A 25,572-nucleotide genomic window follows, 5' to 3' on the forward strand; every position below is an offset into this window, starting at 1 on the left:
GGGAAAAATCTCATAAAGCAAGGGATAAAATAAATATTTATTTGTTTGTTTGTTTGTATTTTTTCTATTGTTTTCATTCTATTTGTCTATTGTTTTCTTAGTGTAAAATGACCTAAAGTAAGCATTAAATGTATCTTATTTTTCAATGTGAGAGTAAACTAATTAATAAACTTTTTTACCTATCTGAACTATGGGTGCCAATACTTTTGAATCTGTGTATCTTACATATGGTGGTGTGTATTTAAGAAAAAATTGTGTGTGTGTGTCTTTGCAGTAAGTTCAACCATCAGAACATAGTGCGCTGTATTGGAGTCAGTCTTCAGATCCTGCCCAGATTTATTCTTCTGGAGCTCATGACTGGGGGAGATATGAAGAGCTTTCTGAGACAGAACCGCCCCAGAGCTGTGAGTGCCTTGAGTATGTGTATTGTACAGTGCGTGTGCACATGTGTGCATTTCATCTACCTGTGGACTGCACAAGGACGTGTGATCTAATTCATTCTTCTGTACAAGTGCAATCTTATATGCATAGGAGCTGTCAGGTTCCGAACAGCCTGTGTGTACTGTGTGGTACAGTGAGTCAGTGTGATTTGTAAGCTGACAGTGTGATGAGACAGTAATCTGATAATTCGGCTCCTGCAGAATCAGCCCTCTTCTCTGTCGATGCTGGAGCTGCTACACATGGCCAGAGACATCGCATTCGGCTGCCGATATCTGGAGGAGAATCACTTTATTCATAGGTAGTGACACACAGCAGAAATATTGCACTAACTTTTGTGAACTCTTAGCAATGGCCCAGATGCATTTCTCACTATTTATCATATAAAAGAAGAAGAAAATAATTCCCTTTAATACATAATATTAAGAAATTAAGTTGAGTGTGTAGCCTCTTCTGGAGTGTGAATCAGCTCAAATCGTTTGCTTAGTGAGGTTAGAGTTTATCAAATTTAAAATGCTTTAATCAGTCTTTCTGTTTCAGAGACATCGCTGCACGGAACTGCCTGTTGACTTGTCCTGGGCCAGAGAGAGTGGCCAAAATTGGAGATTTTGGGATGGCTCGTGACATATACAGGTGCTATTACTGTCTAGCATTTGAGGTCCCACACTCAATACCCTCTTTAAGTGCTGATTAAACTAATACATACTGTTCAAGATATAAAAACTGTGGGCCATATACATCAACAACCTGTTGGCTGGATGTCTGCATCCATACGGCATACAAAATTGAGTTTCAAAGTTATCATCTGATCAGTTGGATTCTACAAGATTTCCATAAGATCTCTGTCATGTTTTTTAAAGGTCCGCATGGAAACAAAGCCATTGTGACACATTACTTCTTTCATGGAAGAAGGAATCTGTCATGTGTACAACTGTAGCAATAAGCGCTTATGAGGATCAGCTAAATGCTGGATTTTCCAAATGATGTGAACTTCATGGTATAGTCTCATTAATTTGCCAGACTTTATTAAATGAACGAATGAATTTTCATGCCACTAAACATGATGCTGAACAAAATAAACTGTTATTGGTTGCTTTACATGTCAGTCACTTGGGTAGTTCTTGGCCAATAAAAGCTGCTATAGGGTCCAGATCTTTTGCTGTCAGTCTGAAGGTCTGGCTACATGAGACTAGTATTCATCAAAATCCCAGAATTTCAAAAACAATTTACTATCCTGTTTGTGCCACTGAGTGTGTGTCAATTTATACAAAACTAGACTAAATAAAGTAAACCTTGATTGATCTGCTTTAAATCATCTAATTTTCAATGAATTACCGCACTTTTATATTCAGATTACACTATCAGGTGTTATTTCGTATTAATGATGTGACTAGAAAACTAAACTAGAGAAATGTTCTAGAGAAAAATTACAGGAAAATTGCTGGGACAAAATTATTCGAGTGTTTCAGACTATAATTTGCTTAACTGCAGGGCCAGTTACTACAGGAAGGGTGGTCGTGCCATGCTGCCTGTGAAATGGATGCCGCCTGAAGCCTTCTTAGAGGGCATTTTCACTTGCAAGACTGATACATGGTAATTTATTTTTTTAACTTGTCCTTTGTGTTACAGTTCTTTAAGCTGTTAGGTGATTTTGTTCAAATGGCTCTATCCTATTTTTTTAAATGCCCTTTTTTTTTTTAACTTACTCTGATCTAAATATCAATGTTATTTGTCTCCCTCTGTAGGTCATTTGGTGTATTGCTGTGGGAGATCTTCTCCCTGGGCTACATGCCATACCCCTGTAAGACCAATCAGGAGGTGCTGGAGTTTGTGACAAGTGGAGGACGCATGGACCCACCTAAGAGTTGCCCAGGACCAGTGTAAGTCTCCCAGTCAAATATTCACTTCAACCAGCCAGTCTGTAATTACACTGCAGCCAGCGAAGAAGTTGAGGCAACTGTGGCAAGGAAAAACTCCCTTAGATGGCATGAGGAAGAAACCTTGAGAGGAACCAGACTCAGAAGGGAACCCATTGTCATTTGGGTGACACCAGAGAGTGTGATTATAAATTATTATAAACACAGAAGAGTGTGATTATGTCTTTTCTGCAGTCATTTACAGTCAGTTGTGTGATGCAGATACAGCATTTGTCGAATGTTAGTATGTCTAGAAGTGTGAATAATAAAAACAGATGTATGTATCTACGTAGATTTAACGCTTGTCCTACAGTATTGTTATGAGTCAATGTTCATACATTGAACAAAGATTTTATTTAGAACTTTTTGGAGATGGTAAAGCCTATGCTTTAATGGTCTATATCTAAAAAATCTTTAAGCATTGAAGCCCTAAAGGTGCCAGGTGTTACCCAGTGTGATCACAAGTGTACAGCTTGATCTCACATGAGTTACTGCTGAATGTTTTATAAGTATTCTGCTACAAATGATTGGGTTTCCGTCCAGACTCAGACTTGTTCGTTGACAAATATATCTTTTCATGTTGTAGTTACCGGATTATGACACAGTGTTGGCAACACTGCCCAGAACATCGACCTAACTTCTCAGCTATTTTAGAGAGGATCAACTACTGTACTCAGGTATAGTCAAAATATTACTTTCATTAAAGAATTACATCTGGTTTTGGTCAGGCACCCTAACTTCCTGTCTTTCCTCCTTTTCTTCTCACTTGCCAATGCGGTTCAGGACCCAGATGTTATAAATACGCCCCTTCCAGTGGAGTATGGGCCAAATGTGGATGAAGAGAGCAGTGCTGTTATTCGTCCAGTAGCATCTGGCAGCGTGACTCCTCTTCTAGTGAGTCGATCAGTGGATGCACCAGTGCAGCCTGCAATCTTTACGCCACTCCCTCAGGTCCAGAAACCCCGACTGCTGTTACAGCGGCCACCCCAAATGCTTCAGGAGGTGACCATACATGAAGCTTTGGAGCCTTTATGGGCTGAGCCACCTTCTGCTTCCGGAGCCTGCTCAAGCTCCTGGTTGCAGGTCCCAGAGCACCAACCATGTTCCCGATCTAGGTCCTCCTCAGGAAGCCAAAAACTAAAGAACAACACCAAGAATCTTTGGAACCCAACTTATGGTTCATGGATTTTGGAGAGCTTTGGGAGGACAGCCATTTCCCATACCCAATCCGTGCCTTTGTCCTGTACCCCCACTGCTCCGACTCATTTTACCTCAACCTCAGAACATACGGACTCTGGAACTGAAGCTAATGTGTCACCATGCTCAAATTCATCACCAGCTCCCTCTCAGACAAGCTCAAGTCCTTCAGGACCTTTGAGTCTCACTTCAAGAAAAGGTGCACCTGGGGCTGTAGGGGGTTCACTTGCTGCTGTCATGGACTTGGCTAAGCTCCAGAGCTTCCCTTGTGGCAATGTAAATTATGCGTATGATGAGCAGAGCTATGAAGCTGAGAGTCTACCCCTGGTAGTTGCCAGGTCTCCAAAACCCAGCAGTAGTTCTGCAGCTAGCTCCTCTCTAACAGCACTGGGCCTGGCTTTCTCCGTTACTCACAAACCATTGGTCAAGCGTCATGCCAGCTACGGACACGAAGATGTCAGGAGGCATACGAAGGCCGAGAAACCCACACGGGACAGAGACTCAGGCTTCTCATTGTCAGAAGATCTTAGTGTTACTCCTGTGTAGCACTTTCACATGCTGGACTAAACCCAGATATAATACAGAAAAAACATCGTAGCTTACTTCATTCAGGTTGCCTCGCCTTGAACTAATTGGGAGGCCAGAGACACTGCTGTTGTGTGAATGGGTAATTCAACAAAAGCACCTTGTGTGTATATTACAGAAACGTTTAAACATCACTGGAGGGCATTACTTCCATTCTGATTACTGACATGTTCAATCAACACCCCTACACACAAACTACATAAAACATGTGCTTAGAGGCACTTTTTTATATAAATCTGTCCCTGAGTGGCATCATAGAGTGAGTTTTACAGAACATTGTGAAGGTTGTATATGTAGGTATGTGTTTCCTGAGTTTTTCATTTAATGAGCCAATTGAGAATTTGGGCATTTGTCAGATTAGTTGAAACAAAATAGTACAAACAGTAACCTGACCCTGGCTAGTTCCCATTCCCTAACAAAATAAGGAACTTGTCTGTGTATTTTATTTAGCTTTTATTGTTTTCTGTAGTAGATTCTGCTTTGGTTTCCAGTTTCCATTAAAATGATGGTGTGTACAGCATGCAGAAGAATTCAGGGCTACAAAGCTTATGCAAGCAGTCTGAATGCTAAGACTGGTGTTAATTCTGGTGTTTATTCTGATGTTCATACTGGTTTTACTTCCAGTGTTAATACTGGTTTTAATACTGGTGTTAATTTTGGTGTAAATTCTGGTGTTGATATTGGTGTTAATTCTGATGGTCAAACTGCTTTTATTTCAGGTGTTAATAGTGGTGTTAATTCTGGTGTTCAGACTTGTTTTAATTCTGTTCTTAATACGGGTTTAATTATGGTGTCAATACTGGTGTTCATACTGGTTTTAATTCTGGTGTTAATACTGGTTTGTATTCTGGTGTTAATACTGGTTAAATTATGGAGTCAATACTGGTGTTCCTACTGGTTCTAATTCTGGTGTTAATGCTGTTGTTCATACTGGTTTTACATCTAGTGTTAATATTGGTTTAATTCTGGTGTTCATACTGGTTTTACATCTAGTGTTATTATTGGTTTAATTCTTGTGTTAATACTGGTGTTCATACTGGTTTTAATTCTTGTGTTAATACTGGTTTAAATTCTGGTGTTCAGACCCGTTTTAATTCTGGTGTTAATACTGGTTTAATTATGGTATTAATACTGGTGTTCATACTGGTTTTAATGCTGGTGTTCATGCTGGTTTTACATCTAGTGTTAATATTGGTTTAATTCTCATGTCATTACTGGTGTTCATACTGGCTTTAATTCTGGTGTTATTACTGGTGTTCATACTGGCTTTAATTCTGGTGTTATTACTGGTGTTCATACTGGTTTTAATTCTGGTGTTATTACTGGTGTTCATACTGGCTTTAATTCTGGTGTTATTACTGGTGTTCATACTGGTTTTAATTCTGGTGTTCATACTGGTTTTAATTCTGGTGTTCATACTGGTTTTAATTCTGGTGTTATTACTGGTGTTCTTACTGGTTTTAATTCTGGTGTTATTACTGGTGTTCTTACTGGTTTTAATTCTGGTGTTAATTCTGGTTTCAGTACTGGTTTTCCTTTTGGTGTCAGTTCTTGTGTTAATACTGGTTTTAATTCTGGCACCACACATTTTAGAGGCAGTATGTATTAACACTAGGGGTCATGTTCCTGATGAGCTTGTTTTGATGCAACTTATAATACTTGGAGAACCCGGATACTAAAGTTACTTGTTTCCTTCTGTTTCCAAACCACTTGCCACTTTACGTTACTAGGAAAAACACACTTGTTGTCTCAGTAATACAGCATGTACCACACAGTTATACAAAAGATGAAAGCACTTAAATAGTTTCTTCCAAATGGGATGCCATTTGAATCAGGTTGTAAATACATTTTGGAGTGGAGCTCGAGGTTGACATTGCCTCTGGCTCACTTCTGCTGTGTGATCATTTTGGTGTTTTTTTCTGTTGTTGTTGTTATTTTTGTATGTTTCTGTGTACTTTTCTATAATTGAGAATTTTAGAAGTGTTTCCTTGAAGGAAGAACTGCATGCTGTTGGAGAAGAGAAGTGAGGTTGCAGTTGCAGAGATAATGGCGAATGAGCGAAATGTAAGAGAACGTGTTCACACAGGTAGCGTTCTGTAACTTTTATAAAGCTGATCGTCCCTCATCCTTTACCCCTTTGTGTCCATAAATATTTACACTGGATCTTAAACTGTGAAAGATATCTTGTTGAATATATGTTGAAGAACCAGCATTAGATATCCAATCAGGTCTAGACAGGGATCTCTTAGAGGGCTCTGGAGGAAGTGTATTTTCTTGAAACAGGAAGAGCCAAAGGTCAGATAATGAAATTCTCAAGCAATAGCAGGTTACACCAATCAAAGACTTTTTTTTTTCTTGGTTAGGGAAACAATATAGTTTTTTAAACTGCTAGGTGTTCAATGTCAAGAAAGTTCAAATATAGTTCATTCCAAATCCTACCAAGAAGGTGTAAAAACCCCTGAATGAAGTATGAACAGAACCACTGGAGCTGAACTGAGCTCATACTGAGCTGAACTTTAAAGTGAAAAAATCCTTTAATGGGAATCTTCAGCAGTGCCAAATCCCCAAGAATTTTGACTGGATGCCATGTTTGAGTCTTTTGTTATGTCTGGATTTGTCAGAAACTAAGTTTGTTAAACAAAGTGTTGGTGTTTCACTGTATGTTGTGGAAGTGAAACATTTGTAAAGTCATGCTCCAGGTCAAAATGCCACATCAGTGATAGATTTCTACACCTAATCCATTCTGATTAATAATATATGTTTATGTTTTATTTTGTTGGTTAAGGATTCTAGCTAATGCTAAAAGCTAAGTGTGGGTTAACCACTTTCTAGGCCTGCTGTTGGTTTGTAGCATTTTACATGCTGAATTGTTTAAAGTTGATTTTTATTTTTTTGTTAGCACAACCTTGCCATCGAACCTTACACTGATCTGTTATATCAGTTTACAGAGAGTTATTTAGAGTTTTTATGTAGATAATTTGTCATTCTTATTCTCTCTTAGAACAAGCTTCTTTTAACCAGAAACTATATATATATATATATATGTGTATGTATACAGCTCTGGAAAAAAATAAGAGACCAATCTCTAGATTTGAACCCTACTGAAAACCTCTGGAATATCATCAAGAGGAAGATGGATGGTCACATGAGCTGTTTTGAGTGGTATAAAGTTACTGAACAGCAATGTGAAAAACTGGTGGAAAAAAACACATGCAAATCAGGGTTATTCCACCAAATACTGAATTCTTAATGTTATTTAGCCAAAGCATTAACACAATTTGTTTACAAATTATTTGCATTTTGTTTTATTTGAGTTATTAAAGCTCTGCAAATACTGCATGATCTTGGTTATTTTGATGTGTTGTCATTTCCTTTAAATATACACTCTAAATAACAATAGTTATATTTTGAATTTAGGAGAAATATTGTCAGCAGTTCACAAAAAAAGAAACAAAACTGTTCATCTCACCAATACATGCACCTGGAAGAAAAAAAACATAAGAAACTGATTATTTTGCAGTGGTCTCATATTTTTTTCGAGAGCTGTATATATATAATTAGAATGAATGATTTATATATTTATATACTGATATTTTACTCTGGACTAACAATTACTAATATGTAGCTATATATTATTTAACCTCATGTGTACTCTGTTGATTGTTTGTTTAACTTTTTAATTATTGAGACTTTATCACTGCCAATGGGCTGCATAAATACCCACTGTTTATGCAGGGAACTGCATCATCTTCAATAACCACAAGGTGGCGCAATGGATTTTGTTGAAATGTCTGTTGCTTTTGATTCTGGGAAAATGCTGTTTCTACTGGATATAATAGTGTTTGAGATTTATTAGTTAATTCCAAACCTCAAATAAATAAAAAACCATGTTTGACTACAGTTCTGACTATGACTTTTGATACACGAGAACAGTGCATCAAGCAGCTGCATGAAACAATCCAAAATGACACGCAGGTTTCTTTCCTGCTGCAGGTCATTCAGAAACCGTTCAGCCATAACGATAAACTTTGAACATTAAACATTAACCACTTGCTTAATATTGTGTAGGTTGTCCTTGTTGTGCCACAACAGCTTTGACCAAGAAGACCTCTGAAGGTGTGCTGTGGCATTAAATTTTTCAGCTATTTCTGCTTCACTTGCTCAACTGTGGGATCAGACCAGACGAGTCAGCCTTTTGTTCCTCGTTAACATCAGTGAGGCTTGAGCGTACATGATCACTGTCACAGAGCTGCCATTGTTAGCTTCTGACAGCAAGGAATTAGAGCCTATAATGAACTCAGAAACTACTTTGACCTAATAGTTCCTCATGGGCCCTTGGTTGCTGTTGTAGAAAGGATATTTAGTTACATTTACATTATTTCCTGTCCAGTGTCACCCAAATGAAGATGGGTTCCCTTCTGAGCCTGGTTCCTCTCAAGGTTTCTTCCTCATATTATCACAGGTAGTTTTTCCTTGTCACCGTCACCTTGCTCGTTAGGGATAAAATAGGGATAAAATAGTTTAATAATTTAATTTAATAATATATTTTCTCCTTTCTCTGTTTCTCTACTTGTCACCGGTTAACTGGCTGTCCTTCCTTGGACCACTTTTGGTAGGGGCTAACCACTACATATCAGGAACACCCACAAGACCTGGTGTTTTGGAGATGCTCTGATGCAGCCATCTAGATATCACAACTTGGTCCTTGTCAAAGTTGCCCAGCTCCTTAAACGTGCCCATTTTTCCTGCTTCCAGCACATCAACTTTGACAACTGACTGTTCCCTTGCTGCCTTTTTACTTGTCACTATTTCTTCATTCATTCACCCATCATCCTACCATCCCAGTGACCTACATGACTAAATCAAAATACTAGAATGTTAGTTCTACAGTAGGCTCATCTTGAGGGGAAAAAAAAGACAACAAAATAAACATTCTAAAGATTTTTTATTATGAGAACATCTCATATGTGTTCATCCTGTGACAACAAATACTGTCACCTTGTCCCTAAAAACAATAGTGTTTGAAGGTAAAAATTTGTCCGATCTGACATGGAAAATACTTTTAGAGAAATCTAGATAAGCAAACTGCAGCCCGGGTTTTTACACTTAATGCTTAACACCATAAAAACACAATAAAGCCTTTAAAAATATCAACAAGAAAAGCCACAAGACAAGCTTTAAAAACCATCAGAAATGTATATACACTGATTAATTGCATACTAGTGATATTCAAGTAGGAAAGTCTCTAAAAATGATCAGGGGTTTAAACCCACAGACCCTCGTAAACCCATACACGTGTTTAAAATTTCGACAGAGGGAATGGATACTAGTGGACAGTCCCTTATTAAGAAATAGCACAGGAGAAGAAAGAGAAGAAAGAGTTTAAGATGGGGAAAAAAGAAAATCACACAGAGAGACATGGTCTTATAGTTTGTGGAGATGATAGTGATTTTGTTTTATCACAAGGATCTAGGTTTAGGTATTGGAGGGACTAAGGGTTAAATGCCTTGCCCAAAGGGTCAACAGTTTCTCCTTGGCAGTCCTAGGATTTCACCTCAACAAACCTAAGGCTGGAAAATAGTTCTGCTCTTGTGGTGCAAATCCAATCAGAGCAACCTTGCATAACACAAAAGATTAAAAATGCTGCCTGCAATAGTTAACACTGCAGTAGTTTCTTTACTAGTGCATGTTATTTAATTATTATATGCAGACTTTTTAGCATTACACATTACTGCACTGTGGAACAGATGACTAAGGTTCCTGCTGTGCTCTCCTATTTCCAAGACTGTTGGTACAATTTGCTCATGAGTCATAACCTGCATTAAGCCAATGTTCACTTGCCATTACACCAGTAATTGCTTGAATAGGCAAGTCTTCGTTTGCACTAAACGCACTAAAAGGCACCGCACAAACAAGTGAGTCATTCCACAACACCTCGAAGTGAGAATACAAAGAATGATCACAAAACTGGTCTTAAGATAAGGCTCAAGAGAAAAGCAAGTGTGTGAGCGTGGCAAATAAATCTGGTGAGCCACCCCCAGATGTGGTGTGGGTGGATGTCTTGTGATAATGTTCTTGCTTAGGTTGTGCACGCATAATAGGCTCTGTGTTTCTGATTCTCTGAGAAGAACAGTACATATCAGTCTGGTACACATTAGCACTGACTTATTGTCATAAAATACATCATAAAAGCTTACCTCCAAGAAAGGCAAACTGGCTCGTCTTGTTTAGGATAATTTGTTGTTAATGAACTTTCAGTTTTAGTACTGTAATGGTGGATTGTGTATTGAGAGTACACTGGTGTAATAACAGTCTTCACTGTGGTTGTATGGTCATTTAAATTAAGGCTGCTGACAAACAGGGTACTAATTGACGTCAGTGTCTTCTGTAAATTCTCCAACTTTATTAGCTAGGGACACGATGCACTGAATTCAATTACTCTTTCACGGACTCTTGGACAATTACTGGTTTGAAAGAAAAGCTGGCTGATATGCAGCTCAGAAGCTAAAGCGTCGAGAGAGCACAGGTGATTTTATTTTGCAAATGAAAGGATTATCACTTATTTCCCCATGGCACAATGGAAAAGGGTCCGTGTTAAAGTTCAGTAAGAGCACTGTGCTGGCAGGGAGCGGAGGGTGAGCAGCAGGTTGTCAAGGCCCCATAAGTATCCGTCCTCTCTGTTGCCCTCTTGCCAGGGTTTTTCGTGATCCAGCGTCTGACCATCAGGGAGAGCTGTGGTCTTCCCGAAATCGATGAGCCAGACTTCAGCTCGCTCTGTGTGGTCGTGGATAAACAGCATTGAACTCCCAATCACCTGGGAAATTAAATGTTCCATAACATGTCATTAAAGATGTGGGTTATTTGACAGTGCAATCTACTCAATTACATTTACAGCATTTGGCAGATGCCTTCATCCAAAGCGACCTTCGGAAGTGCGCTGAAGACTCTATTGATAAACACATCCTGACAGTGGTTCACTAGGTCATGGACTAAGAATACCATCAGTCTAATAAAAACTCTGAGGAGCTAATATAGCAGGAAAAGCACACAGACAACAGGTTTTTAGTTTTTTAGGGCTTCAGTACTTCAGAAAGACGTAGGTCTTTAGTTTGTTGTCTGACATCTAGGGGAAGTTTGTTCGACCACCTTGATGTCACAACAAAGAGTCATGACACGTAGCTTCACTGTACACCGAAGGGTGATGGAATCAGTCTAGCAGTGCTAAAGAACAAAGATAGTGTGATGCAGTATGTGGTATGATGAGTGCTTTGAGGTAAGTGGGTGCTGGATTGTTTTTGGCTTTGTAGGCAAACATCAGTGTTTTAAATCTGCTAGAGGAAGCCAGTGAAGGGAGTGGAGCAATGGTGTGGTGTAGGAGAGATTAGGAAGATTGAAAACAAGTCACACAACTGCATTCTGCATCAGTTGTCAAATAGCACTCAGGGCAGATCTGCCAGGTGTGAGGTGCAGTAGCCCAGTCTCGAAATGACAAGAGACCATAAAAGCACCTGAGCACATTCATGTGGTGTCATTTGAAAAGAAGGAAGGTAGATCTTATCTGCCATGAGTTCAAACCATAAACACATAGACAAGGAGCAAAAGCACAAAAGTGCTGGAATTTACCTCATGTTTCATGAAGAAGTCTGAAGACTTCAGGGTCTGTTTGATATCCTCCAACCTCCTAATGTAGGAGCTCTGTAACAGACAAATACGAAGAAGAAACCCAGCATTAAACACAGCGCTATATGGCAAATACAAAACTTAGTGTCCAGACAGTAAATATAGCATAATATAGAAATAATACAAATACAACCTAATATTGTATTGTTTTGTGTCATACTCTGCTTTTCTAATTTGATCCAGCCCTGCATTGCACAATTTAACAGTCCCTCCAGAATGTAAAGATTTTCTGATCGCTTTAATCTGTGCAAACTTCTGCGGTGGAGCTTCAGCAAAAACAAACATTTTTAAATGCAACAACCCCGCAAAAAACAAAAAATGTGTTGAACTGTTGTTGGTCATAGCTTGTCTTCTAGCTAGTTAGGTAGAGTGCTAGTTAGCACTGGTTCACAGTACACAATGTTTTAACCCCCTTAACATTAAATAGTGATTTTATTTATTTTCATTTTAACATTTAAATAGTCAATTTATGTGTTAGCAATCCAAGTCTGGATCTGACAGCGAGTCCTGAGAGAGAAGTGAAATACTGAGGAGATTAAAATATCTTCCACGTGAATCATCATCGTTGTAAAATCGACTGAAGTCAGATAAATCCAAGATAAGATGGTACATCTGGAGTAATCATAATTCTGTGTGTTCATACTAGCTGTATATTTTAAGTACATTGTTTCCTCTTTAATAATAGTGAGGATATTTGCTGTGAGAGCTAACCAAACTGGATGATCTGGTTCTTTTTACGCACAATTATTTTTCCGTTCTCGCTGACAAATTCCTTGAAGACCTGTGTGACTTCTTCCCTTGAGTGAGTCTTCTTAAAGTCTGTCCGGCATGTTCCATCTGCTTTCTGTTGGATAGATAGATAGATAGATAGATAGATAGATAGATAGATAGATAGATAGATAGATAGATAGATAGATAGATAGATAGATAGATAGATAGATAGATAGATAGATAGATATGATATACTGCTTCTAACAACAGACACTGTCTCAAAGCAGCTTTACAGAAATAAATAGATTCAGGATATATTTATAAATTTGTTTTAAATTTAGCCCTGATGAGACAACAACAGGCGGTGATAGGAAGGAAAAAACCGAGACGATATGAGGAAGAAGCCTTGAGAGGAACCAGACACAAAAGGGGAACTCATCCTCATCTGGGTAAATAATTCCCCTCTATAACTATGGCCAAAATGTGCAACTGCGCAACAGTGTTTTACCATGGAGTCTATCTTGTTGATGTTATCAACTGTTCACTAATGGAGACATGAATGCAGAACTGTGGTAACTGCAGTCCAAAGCTATCTTTATGGTTTCTAGCCGGACACCTCGACTTCAAGAAAGCATGAATTTATTTAGCACCTAAATGATGGTGTAACATGCTTTTTTAAAATCTTGCTAATCTGCAAAGATGATTTTGGGTAAGGACAGAATTTACCAATCGAGGTGATAAAAAACGTTTTCTCTGGCTAAAGATGTCTGCAGGGAAACTTTAAAAGTCTTTAAACACAACTGTTCCTTTACTTCAACTTCATTTTACTGAATGCTACAGTATCTTTGGTTAAGATGCATGCAAAAGGCAGAACATGTTCAGTTTCAGAAGAAAATTTCGTTACGTGTCGGGTTTCCCAGCTCTCTATACATATATGTTATATATATACAGAACTATTGCCTTACTCATATTTGCTGGTGAGGTAAATGGCAATTACTGCAAGTCAATATTTGCGGCCTAACCTTTATGTTGACATTTACATGCACATGGGATCATGTTGAATAATTCATACTCTGTATCCTGTTTCCACTGATACTAAGTGTGTCCTCCCTCATCAAATGTTTGTTTTTTTTGCCTGTGCAGGCACCTTTATGCCCTCGATGCGGAAGCCCAGAGTGCTGGTGGAGCTGATAGTCTCCCTCCACTGCATGTACCGGAGCTTGGTCACGGCCTGCTGCTTGTGTTCCTCGGCAGTTGGAGCCTCGGTGTCCACCTCCAGCATTTTGTTATACAGATCCCTGCGCAGCTTGGGCTTCTCCCTGGCTCGCACCAGCTCTTCCTCCAGATAGGTTCTGATGGAAAAGGAGAGAATATGTAGCGAGGTGTGAGTCACTCTCTGAAAGAGGGGCTGTGAAGAGCTTGATGACGCCTGCTGAGAAATCTGATGAAGCCTTTTACAGCAGACAAAAACCCTTTCATACTTGCTTTTAAAAGGGTTGCCGGATTGAAAAAGACTCTCTGAAGCTAGGATTTATAGTATCCGTTTTATCTGGGCTTTTTCAGTGATAGCAAGTGATTGAATGGCTCGACTATAATTTTACGACGTCGTGTAGTACATCTGATTGTCGGGCCATTTCCTGTACAGGACTTCTGAGTATAGTGTGGTGGAAATCTTTGGCCTAATTTTAGATAACCTTAAATAATATATATCCTTAAATAAAATTCACACTTTATCATACTTTTTAATTTACCATTTCAGTATCAGACAAAAAAAAATAGCACAGTGGAGTTGCTTAACCTTGTTGTTTTCATGTTCTTATTTTTTTAGTGCGAGTTTCAATTTCATTCTTCTTGTGATTTCCTGTGTAAAAAGAGGAAGTCAGCAGGGGACTCCTCCGAAAACATGTCTAAGTATCTGTCATGTGTAAAGTGTATGAGAAGGAAGCCCTAAGGGACACCCCATGTGTGCTTGTGTATGTGTGCAAAGAGAGTGCTCTGTGCCGGAAATTCATGCCTCACTTGATAATTGTGAGTGTCTTCATTTTTTATGAGCTTAAGCTTTAGTCTCTCTCTCTCTGCCTTGACAGGAAACAGACCAAGAGCTAAAACAGGTGTTTAAACAGGCTGAAGTTGAACTTCACACACACACACACACACGCACAGTCACTCATTTCAGCCTTATATGCATCAATAACAAATACATAAAACATGATCATGATTAATATTTGACTAAATCATCAACTGCTCAGAATTAAAATAATTCATGTTAGCTCTCCTTCTTTTCTCTTGATGTGTGATCCTTACTGAAATGTGCAGAAATTAGGAACGTACACTATCTGGTTAGTTAACAAAATACACACACACACACACACACACACACACACACACACACACACACACACATATATATATATATATATATATATATATATATATATATATATTGAACTGAATCTGAATATGGAATTAAATCTGAATTTCTGAATTAGGTGTAGCCTAAAACAAAAGGTTTATTATTATTATTATTATTATTATAAATAGAAACCCTACCACTGTGGCTGCTGAATCACAGAAAAAAACCCAATTCTGCTTCTGTAAATTCTGTAAATAGTTCCTCAAATTTATCACTCGAGTTCATAACTCATCTCAATTAGAGATGTGTGTGGGATTACATATTTTTGAACAATATATAACATACAATATAAACTTATACGCATACTTTATCAGCAATTTGTGCTACAGTAGTTCTTCTGTGGGATCAGAACAGATGTACTAGCCTTCGCTCCTATCATGCATCAGTGAGTATTGGGTGTCTGTGGCCCTGATGCTGGCTGTTTTTCTTTCATTCTTTTGGTAGGAAGCCACTGCATATATGTGACCACCCCACAAGACCTGTTGTTTTGGAGATGCTCTGACCCAGTTGTCTAGCCATCACAATGTGGCCCTTAGCCACAAAGTTTAGACATTTTATGCTTGCCCATTTTTTCCAGCTTCTAATACGTCAGCTTTGAGAACTGACTGTTTGCTTGCTGCCTAATATATCCCGCTCATTGACAGATGCCACTGTAACAATATAATCAGTGTTATTCACTTCATCTGTCAGTGATTTTAATGTGAGGGCTGAGCATAAGCAACATGAACAAACTTCATTTAATCTTCTGTGAACCAGACCACAGTAACTTCCTTTCTGAATAACACAGGTATTCATTTACATGCCTAATCCAAACTCATCTCTCCCTCTGAACAAAAAATATGAACGTTTTTTCACTTCAGATTTAACTGCATAGATTTAAAACTTGCTGTATATTAAATAATTAGGACTAGCATTTGGCAGTTCTAGCAAAATGCAGTCACGATGCACTGACTTAAATATTTGCATCACTTTTTCATCCACCTCGTTTTATCCACAGCATCTCTGTTTTTTTGTTTTTTTTACATGACACTTACTGACCACATGGATCCCTAATCTGTTATTTATTGCATAACACACCATCTGCTTTAAAGAAGCATTTAGTAATTTAGTAAAAGCACAGCTATTAGTCTGTATCCAACAGGTCCTTTGACATTATATCTCACTGAAAAGGTTTGCAGTTTATAAATCTACCTTTCACAAGCAAGTTTTTTGCTGTTTAATTACTAACCTCATTCCCATCTTGCAGTCCATGACGTTTGGTCCGTCGAAGCTGGTCAGCAGGTCGCGCATCTGCAGGAAGAGCTCTCCATCTCTCTCAACCGTTCCGCGATACGCTGGTACAAATTGTTCCAGCACGTCTCCGCTTAAGCGCTCGAAACATAGCTTCTCGTTCTCGGCGTACTTCTTCAGGATGGTCCCCTCTTCCCCTGCTTTGAAGCTGCCTGCATTAATAATAATAATAATGATAAAAAACACTACATGGTTAGAAGTCATTGGTTGTATGTTAGTGTTAAATTTATTTCAGGATGAAGCAGTCTTACCTTTATGACCGGCTAACTGAACCCAAGACAATCGTTTTCTCTGCGAGGCTACAACTTGCCAATGGACGACAGTCTTTAACATCCACCATGGTTTCACCTGCTGAGACACATTAAACACAACTGTTAACTGCTGTTTAATTGTATGAGGTGCAAGTGTTTGAGTACTGAAAAGACGTTTTGCTTACGTCAACAGCAGCAGCGTGGAGGATCTGGGTAATCACAATTTTCCAACACCTTAAGCACTACACTACCACATCCCAACAACAGTAGAGGACCACAGCAGTACAAACAACAAAGCTGAACTGACATTCAATCAAGTAAGGAATACACAAAAACATTCAGCCATTTTCTCTCCTGAAACGTGAGTTCGAATTTACAAACCCGGGGTGAAAGAATACTCTCTCTCTCTTTCCTAGCATCAATCACAGTGACACTAGCCAATCAAGGGTGGCTGTGAGCTTGTGTATGTGGAAGAGTGTTTATCTCTGAGTGTGTTGCGCTGCCATGTGCTACAACGTGAGCAGACATTTGGAAAGATGTGGGCTTCATGTCTCTCAGAGGAAGCACAGGTGAGCTTTTACTTGCCCCAGTAGGTTGCGATCAGGCAAAGATAGAGCTGGATAGTGGGTGGGAATTGGCAGGTTACCAAAATGGGATGGAGAAAATGAAGGAAAAATTCATTTCCCCAACAAATCACCAAATGGGATTATTTTGGGTTCATACCATTATACCATATCAAACTACTGAATTTTTGTAACTGCCAACCGTTACACTTTTTATTTATTAAAGAACAACAAATCAGTTTGTTTCTGTTTTTATTTACATTTAATACTGTGGAAAAGCCATGAAGCTAGTTTCTGGATAACACTTACATTACACAGCTATAAACAGCCTTCCTTCTTGCCATTTTTTTTTACTTTACTCTCTTTTCATTTTAAATAAATTAAAACTTTATAAGAACCTGGAAAGCTTCACAGTATCAATTAGGTGATACTATAGTGTAACTATATAGTTACTGCATGTGACATAATTACGTCAACATTATTTCTGTTTGCTTCTTATATCTATTCAGTCTTAGTTTGAAGTTATCTTTTTAAAGTAGATTATTTAGGTGGTAAGAAGGAGCAAGATGTATACTATATAGAACTGTGCACGTGACAAAAAAATGTTGAATCTTCATTCTTAATGCATTCAAGTCTAAGCTGAACTGCAGCAGAAAAGAAACTGACACATTGTGACCAGGTCAGATTTGGGAATTCAGCAGCACTTGGTATGGTATAAATGGATGTAATTCTTGTAGACGTGTAGGTTTCTTATTTCTAAGTTAGAGAACTGAGTCGAGTTTAGGGAAAAAAAAGCATGAGTCAGTATTATTGTAAGTGTGTCACTTCATCTCCATCAGCATGCCACTCTGCACCCAGCCCATGGAAAATCACACTAATTCTACATCCTCAAACACTGTCAGCAGTCAGATCAAGCATTAATTTGATTTAGGATTAACCAGCAAATGTTTGACGCCCAATTTACGAGCAATTAAGCTGCAAAAATCCAAAGAATGTAAATATTTGCAGAATTTCATTGTTGGTCATCCTGTAGCAAAGTATATATACAATCCGAGATGGTCGTTTGTAAAATGTGCCATGTGGAGCACTAACAGGGCTTTATTACGAGGACACGACTTTCTCGAGCCAGAGAAAGAATCGCTCGGTATCTCGGCTGAGCTCGCCTTTGTTTGTGTTACTGCTCATTAGCAAAGCCGACAGAGAAATCGTTTTTTTTTTTCCAGTAAACACGGCCAGCATGACAGTTGGCACGGATGTAATTCCATTTGCAATTTAACAGCCTGGTCACCATTCAATCCAGGGTGCCCTCAATAATTAGACAAATTAACATAATATTAAATAAAATTGCGTAAATACATAAAATAAGAGGTCGCAAACCCTTTTCAGTGAACGACTGCCTAAAGTATGTGACCCACAGACACCAGCAAATGCTGGCAAAGTGCAAACACATAGCCATCTTTTTGCTTTTCACTGAAGCTGTTTATAAAGATCAGAGAGCAAACCTTCTGCAGTCAAACTTCATATAATGATTTCATTTTAAACCAAAGTGCTTTGAGTGCTGATCCAAAACCAGCCAAATATTTACAAACTGTTCTGTGATATTTATTTGAACTACTTGTGCTTCTTATTACATGACTGGATCATTTCAAAATTTCAAAACACTGAAAAAAAGGAATATGTGGTCAGTCGGATTGAAGTAAAAATATTACGTGTAGGATATATTAGGTTTTATATATATATATATATATATATATATATATATATATATATATATATATATATATATACACACACACACACACACACACACATATATATATATATAGTTTCTCAACAAAGATGGTTTTATTGCTTGTGTGAAAGTTTATTCTAACTAGCTGTTTAGCCCAGTGGTTACATGTCTGTTACAAAACACCAGCATTGTTGCTTTGAGTCTCGGCTCAGGTGTGAGCTCGGGGCTTATCTTTATTCAGGATTGTGATACCTGCACAAATCATGTTGGATGAATGAAAACTAGGTGTGTTTATGTTAATTTAATCACTTAGAACCAATACATGCATTTCAATTACCTTCATCAAGCCTTTTTTCATTGTAGCTAATACTAAATAAATGGTTATTACCATGTTATTAACACCACATAGTCATATTATTGTGATATTAAAGTGGTATTTTTTCCACTACCTGAAACATCATTTAAAACAGCAAATATATCCAGCAAATACATTTCAACTATATTTGTTGGGAGGGGTGGGGGTATGGGGGTTGTTAGGAGGGCTAATGTAAAAAGATATAAAAAAGAGCTTAATCTCAAAATCTTCCATGATAGCCCAATTTCTAAATTATGTTTCAAATACAAAACATGAATAATTATGTAATCATATTTAATTAGTGAGCTGTCTTAAAAGTTTATTTCCTTTACCAACATGCCTCTGTGTGTATTATCTAAACATCTAAACACTTTCAATTCTTTCCTTTTATGAATCCAAATTGTTCAATACTGATACTGTGTACTTATTACTAATAATGATAATCAAACAAACCTGTATGAAATCCTGAATGAGAGTGAGCATGCATTTTAAATAACATGGCTGAAAGGAAAAAGCTGCAGTAGTGGAAATATTTCATACTCACATATAATGAGGTCAAATGTGACACGTTACACGTGTCCTGGAACTGTATTTTAGTTAGAATTAGCGTTTAGGATTTCAACTAAGTGTGTTTTCGGTTGACTTTCAGAACCTTTAACTAGCTGAACTTTTTTATTTTTGCTGTAAGTCACAGTGGCAGTCTTGAAATGTTTTTCACATCCAATTCTTGTTATTAATGTGCACAAAAATTTCCTCTTTTTACAAGGTATCAGTATCAGTACCGGGAATGTTAGTCTTGTTATTACTTCATTCTGGATCGAAAAAAAAATAAAAAATGAAAATCTCTGGTTCTGGTTCCTCAGTCATATGACAAGCAGTGATTGTGTGATTGTTCATTAGTAAATGATATATATAACAAATTCTAATAATCAGTCCTAATCATACCATCACAGCACCCACATTGTAAAATATTGTTGTTTGGTCCGTACATATGAAAGGTCTTGCAGGCGACATTTAGTTTTAGAACCTATTAACCTTCCTGAATTCAAATGGCATTTTTCTCCACTAACATGTGCACACACCTACACACACTCCCCCACCTACGCATACACACACACGCACATACACAAAACACATATTCTGACACACAACAGTGTATAGTAAAAGGTCACCGCTGAAATGTTGAGCACACAATCTGAAACAATGAAAGAGTTGTAAATAATTGCTTCTAAATAATCGGCCGTGTCCTAGTTATAAACAGATACAGACATGCGTGTGCAACATTAACCTCAGGACTCTTGATATAAAGGAACGCAGAAGATAAAAAGGATCAGGTAAGCTATTTTTCAAATGTTATCTACTTTCCATGACAGAACTTGTATTGTGGATTCGTTGAGAACTCCCATGTGGACAGATAAGCAATAAGAACAATCAAGCTTTTGCACAACATCAGAATTTAAACTAGTACAAGAGTAAATGCACAGATCTGTAACACACCCATAAGTCAAATATTGAATTGTACAGTCATATTGGATATTATATGCAAACATGCCCGAGTTAGCTCTTAAACTCTTATAAATCTTGGGTGGGAGAGCTAAGTGACTGCCATGCTTGTATTAAAACAACAAATCGTTTGTCTGCAGCAAATATTACATCATGTACTCACCAAGAAATACTTTAACACAAAATTCTGTTTCAATACAGCAAGGTTTCAGAGTAAATATACTGTAAATATTATATTCATCTGTGTGTATGCAGAGTATATGTATGCAGAGAGGAGGCCTAAGAAGATGATAGCACTTTGTAAACCAACTGTGCTTGACCAAAATGTCACCTTACACACAGGCTGATTGAACCATGTTCTGGTTTGACATGTAAACTCTCTACAGTGGACAGTTCTTAGTCATTTTACTGAAAGTAACCGAGAGCCTGACGCTTTGTTTTCATTAACTGGATGGATGTGCAGGCTCTGAGATGGAAAAAAAAAAAAAAAACCCTACAGTCAAGAGTAATCGTTCACTCTGCGTTACCGTATAACTGTGCGCTATTAAACAAGAACAAGCTAAATAAAGAACTCTTTGTTTAGCTAAGTCAGGAATATATGAAGCACACTCAGTCTAATCGCTGTGATGATCTGTTGAGTGGTATTTCAACAGGCCTGAAGTTGTTCCTTTTTAAAGAGGTAGTGAAAATGCCCTCTGAATGATGTGGCTTCAGTTTTAAATGTCACAGCGCTAAAGGTTTGTTTTCTTCGAATATGCCTAGATAAGATTGCCTTGTGTGTACTACTAGATTCCATGGGATATTCGAGAAAAAATAATGCCCTTTGTAAAGAATCACTGCAGGTTTTTGTCTCTTTTGAACAATTGAAGGGTCAACAAAATAAGATCATCAAGTAGGAAATGATGAACTTTTGAAGGCCTCTGAAGGCTCAGGTTGGATATTGTGCAGACATGCCTTCCAGACTGCAAGACGCTGCATGTGTTTAAAGTTCCTTGACTGTTAACGCCTTCTATGGATGCGATCAACGAACAGGATTCCGAGAACAGCACGTTCATCCAAAACAAGAGTCGACACTTGGCAAATAATGGAACACACACGCACACACACACACACACACACTTCACACTTCAGATAAAATACTACTTTGTGTTTTCCAGATTATATATTAAATGCTACTCTAACATTATAAATAGGGCTCAACAAAAGGTCTCGAAAGCTTATAATGTGTTTTGATCATGCCACTCCTAACCTCAAATGAATGTTACTAACAAGCGATGTCTATCAGAAAGGCCTTATTGATCTTAAGTCTGATAAAGAGTCAAACGTAGTCATGCGTTTTAGCGTACAGTCATGGTGAAAAGATTTCTACCTAGGTGTTATAATAATATGCCCATACCAGTTTTCACACTTTTGTGAGTTATAACTGTTCTCGCAGATTGCAAACATGTCTTAACATCACCTGAATATACACTAAAATAAGCAAAGGTACAAACTTTTCCTCGTCACTCTGGTGATACCATGAGGATACATGTTTTGCGTCTTTAGTGTGCATGTGGTCGACTTTTAGTGTAAATCCTTAATAGTTACATTAACGGTCCTTAACGTCCAGTTAGGCTATTGTAACTTTTACAGCATTACTCTTAGGACATGTGTTTTTTCTTCGTTAATGTTTTTCCATGTACCTTAAAGTAATTTTAAAGGTATAGTATATGCAATTTTCCATGTCAAATATATCGACTATAGGTAGAAAAATAATCCTTCATTGTACCACGACAGCAACAACGAGAATTACTTTAATTTCTTTAAGTGTATATTTGACTTTTTACTCATTACAGCTGTCGGGTGAATTGTTGAAACGTGTTAAAAACAACTGTAATATTTCCACTGACAAACGTCTATTTTTACTCACAGACTCGTGCTTAATGTCTCTGTAAAGGAACCCACTAGAGAGAGACTGCCCAAGTTTCACTGCATGGTGTAAGATTGATCAAAGGCTAGAAAGTCCAGTCGCTTTGATTTACTACTGCAGGAGATTTACAAGATCTGTTGGACCGAAAGCTTCAGTTTCGCTTGAATGTACTCTCGCAAAACGCAGTGACCCACCTCTCCGCCGTCTCCCACATGCTCCAAAGTAACGATGCCTTTGCTCTTCGTTTCGTTGTCGCTCAATACGTCGTCTTCGGACTCCTCTAACACCACGGACGAGCCGGTGGACGACACGGACGAGGTGGAGAGTTTGCGGCGGAGCGGCGCGCCTCCGTTCAGCGCCTCCAACTCCTCGTACTCGAGCTCCCGCGCGTCGCTGCCTTCCACCGCGGTCACGGTCACCTGCGGCACCGGGCGCGCGCTCGCCATCGGCAGCCGCTCATCACAGACCAGCGGGGACGAGCAGTGGCCCTGGTGCTCTTTCCCGCTGCTCAGGGGAGAGGAGCTACAGGTCAACGCCTCCTTCCGAGACCTCCGCCTCTCTTTTGGCATCGATAACAGAATATTTTTAAGAGGAAAATCTACACTCCTTAATCCAGAGTGCAGCACTTATTACACCGCGATTGGTCGATCGATGTTGCGTCTAGCAAGTCCGTACAATAATCACGGAAGTCCGTCACAGTGATACGCAGAAGATGTGAGTTGCAGTCCAGTTGGTCGTGTTTGTCTTGATGCGCTCTGCAGCAGCGGTGGGGAAGCCCTGTGACACATAACCTCAGCGCGGTTCACTTGGCCAAACGGGATCTTCCGCGTTTCAATCTCTCTGTTGTTCTGCTTCCTGACTCACTGACTTTGTTTCACTCATTTCCTCGTTGGCACCTGCTCGCTTAGCCTATTGCGTCTCACCTAGAGAGGTTTCCCTCTACTAATGCGCCACAATCACAACACTATACTTACTAGTACAAACAACAACAACAAAACTGTTACCACTACTAACAACAACAAAACTGTTACCACTACTAACAAGAACAAAACTATTACCACTACTAACAACAACAAAACTATTACCACTACTAACAACAACAAAACTATTACCACTACTAACAACAACAAAACTATTACCACTACTAACAACAACAAAACTATTACCACTACTAACAACAACGAAACTATTACCACTACTAACAACAACAAAACTATTACCACTACTAACAAGAACAAAACTATTACCACTACTAACAACAACGAAACTATTACCACTACTAACAACAACAAAACTATTACCACTACTAACAAGAACAAAACTATTACCACTACTAACAACAACGAAACTATTACCACTACTAACAACAACAAAACTATTACCACTACTAACAAGAACAAAACTATTACCACTACTAACAACAACGAAACTATTACCACTACTAACAACAACAAAACTATTACCACTACTAACAAGAACAAAACTATTACCACTACTAACAACAACGAAACTATTACCACTACTAACAACAACAAAACTATTACCAATACTAACAAGAACAAAACTATTACCACTACTAACAACAACAAAACTATTACCACTACTAACAACAACAAAACTATTACCACTACTAACAACAACGAAACTATTACCACTACTAACAAGAACAAAACTATTACCACTACTAACAACAACAAAACTATTACCACTACTAACAACAACAAAACTATTACCACTACTAACAAGAACAAAACTATTACCACTACTAACAACAACGAAACTATTACCACTACTAACAACAACAAAACTATTACCACTACTAACAACAACAAAACTATTACCACTACTAACAACAACGAAACTATTACCACTACTAACAACAACGAAACTATTACCAATACTAACAACAACAAAACTATTACCACTACTAACAACAACGAAACTATTACCACTACTAACAACAACGAAACTATTACCACTACTAACAACAACAAAACTATTACCACTACTACTACTAACAACAACAAAACTATTACCACTACTAACAACAACAAAACTATTACCACTACTAACAACAACAAAACTATTACCACTACTAACAACAACAAAACTATTACCACTACTAACAACAACAAAACTATTACCACTACTAACAACAACGAAACTATTACCACTACTAACAACAACAAAACTATTACCACTACTAACAACAACAAAACTATTACCACTACTAACAACAACGAAACTATTACCACTACTAACAACAACAAAACTATTACCACTACTAACAACAACAAAACTATTACCACTACTAACAAGAACAAACTATTACCACTACTAACAACAACGAAACTATTACCACTACTAACAACAACAAAACTATTACCACTACTAACAACAACAAAACTATTACCACTACTAACAACAACAAAACTATTACCACTACTACTACTAACAACAACAAAACTATTACCACTACTAATAACAACAAACCTATTACCACTGCTAACAACAAACCTATTACCACTGCTAACAACAACAAACCTATTACCACTACTAACAACAAAACTATTACCACTACTAACAACAACAAAACTATTACCACTACTAACAACAACAAAACTATTACCACTACTACTACTAACAACAACAAAACTATTACCACTACTACTACTAACAACAACAAAACTATTACCACTACTACTACTAACAACAAAACTACCACTACTACTACTAACAACAACAAAACTATTACCACTACTACTACTAACAACAAAACTACCACTACTACTACTAACAACAACAAAACTATTACCACTACTACTACTAACAACAAAACTACCACTACTACTACTAACAACAACAAAACTATTACCACTACTACTGCTAACAACAAAACTACCACTACTACTACTAACAACAACAAAACTATTACCACTACTACTACTAACAACAAAACTATTACCACTACTACTACTAACAACAACAAAACTATTACCACTACTACTACTAACAACAACAAAACTATT

At 37.9% G+C, this 25,572-nt stretch overlaps 2 protein-coding genes across 3 annotated transcripts in view; one reads left to right on the top strand and one right to left on the bottom strand.

Annotated features, from left to right (window-relative positions):
* Positions 1 to 8,046, top strand: part of ltk (leukocyte receptor tyrosine kinase) — a 63,688-nt gene extending 55,642 nt beyond the window's left edge. The window contains exons 23-29 of the mRNA XM_058399414.1: positions 275 to 404; positions 642 to 739; positions 979 to 1,071; positions 1,930 to 2,031; positions 2,184 to 2,318; positions 2,941 to 3,031; positions 3,138 to 8,046. Coding sequence (XP_058255397.1) covers positions 275 to 404; positions 642 to 739; positions 979 to 1,071; positions 1,930 to 2,031; positions 2,184 to 2,318; positions 2,941 to 3,031; positions 3,138 to 4,097 — 1,609 coding nt within the window. The 3' untranslated portion in view covers positions 4,098 to 8,046. The remainder of the gene's footprint in view (positions 1 to 274; positions 405 to 641; positions 740 to 978; positions 1,072 to 1,929; positions 2,032 to 2,183; positions 2,319 to 2,940; positions 3,032 to 3,137) is intronic.
* A 1,032-nt stretch (positions 8,047 to 9,078) lies between these two features.
* Positions 9,079 to 23,419, bottom strand: itpka (inositol-trisphosphate 3-kinase A). Of its 2 annotated transcripts, none has more exons than XM_058399679.1 (7): positions 22,738 to 23,419; positions 16,482 to 16,581; positions 16,169 to 16,382; positions 13,675 to 13,879; positions 12,559 to 12,660; positions 11,760 to 11,831; positions 9,079 to 10,950 (listed from the first exon to the last, which is right to left on the bottom strand). In XM_058399679.1, the coding sequence occupies exons 1-7, from the start codon at positions 23,110 to 23,112 to the stop codon at positions 10,738 to 10,740; spliced, it is 1,281 nt and encodes a 426-aa protein (XP_058255662.1). In that variant the 5' UTR covers positions 23,113 to 23,419; the 3' UTR covers positions 9,079 to 10,737. The 2 variants fall into 2 exon arrangements, with proteins under 2 accessions (XP_058255662.1, XP_058255663.1); XM_058399680.1 differs by having other exon boundaries at positions 16,482 to 16,578; positions 22,738 to 23,418.
* Positions 23,420 to 25,572: the final 2,153 nt, after the last annotated feature.

The sequence above is a fragment of the Hemibagrus wyckioides genome, linkage group LG09, assembly GCF_019097595.1.
Source record: "Hemibagrus wyckioides isolate EC202008001 linkage group LG09, SWU_Hwy_1.0, whole genome shotgun sequence".
NCBI lineage: Eukaryota > Metazoa > Chordata > Actinopteri > Siluriformes > Bagridae > Hemibagrus > Hemibagrus wyckioides.

What these genes read in the sequence shown, in the direction of transcription:
- itpka (XM_058399679.1), bottom strand. Translation starts at nt 23,112, where the DNA reads ATGCCAAAAGAGAGGCGGAGGTCTCGGAAGGAGGCGTTGACCTGTAGC. An exon ending in GCGAGAACGGAAAAATAATT is followed by an intron (nt 11,832 to 12,558) that starts GTGCGTAAAAAG and finishes TGTCTGTTACAG; the next exon opens with AGCTCCTACATTAGGAGGTT. An exon ending in ACTTCTTCATGAAACATGAG is followed by an intron (nt 10,951 to 11,759) that starts GTAAATTCCAGC and finishes TTAATTTCCCAG; the next exon opens with GTGATTGGGAGTTCAATGCT.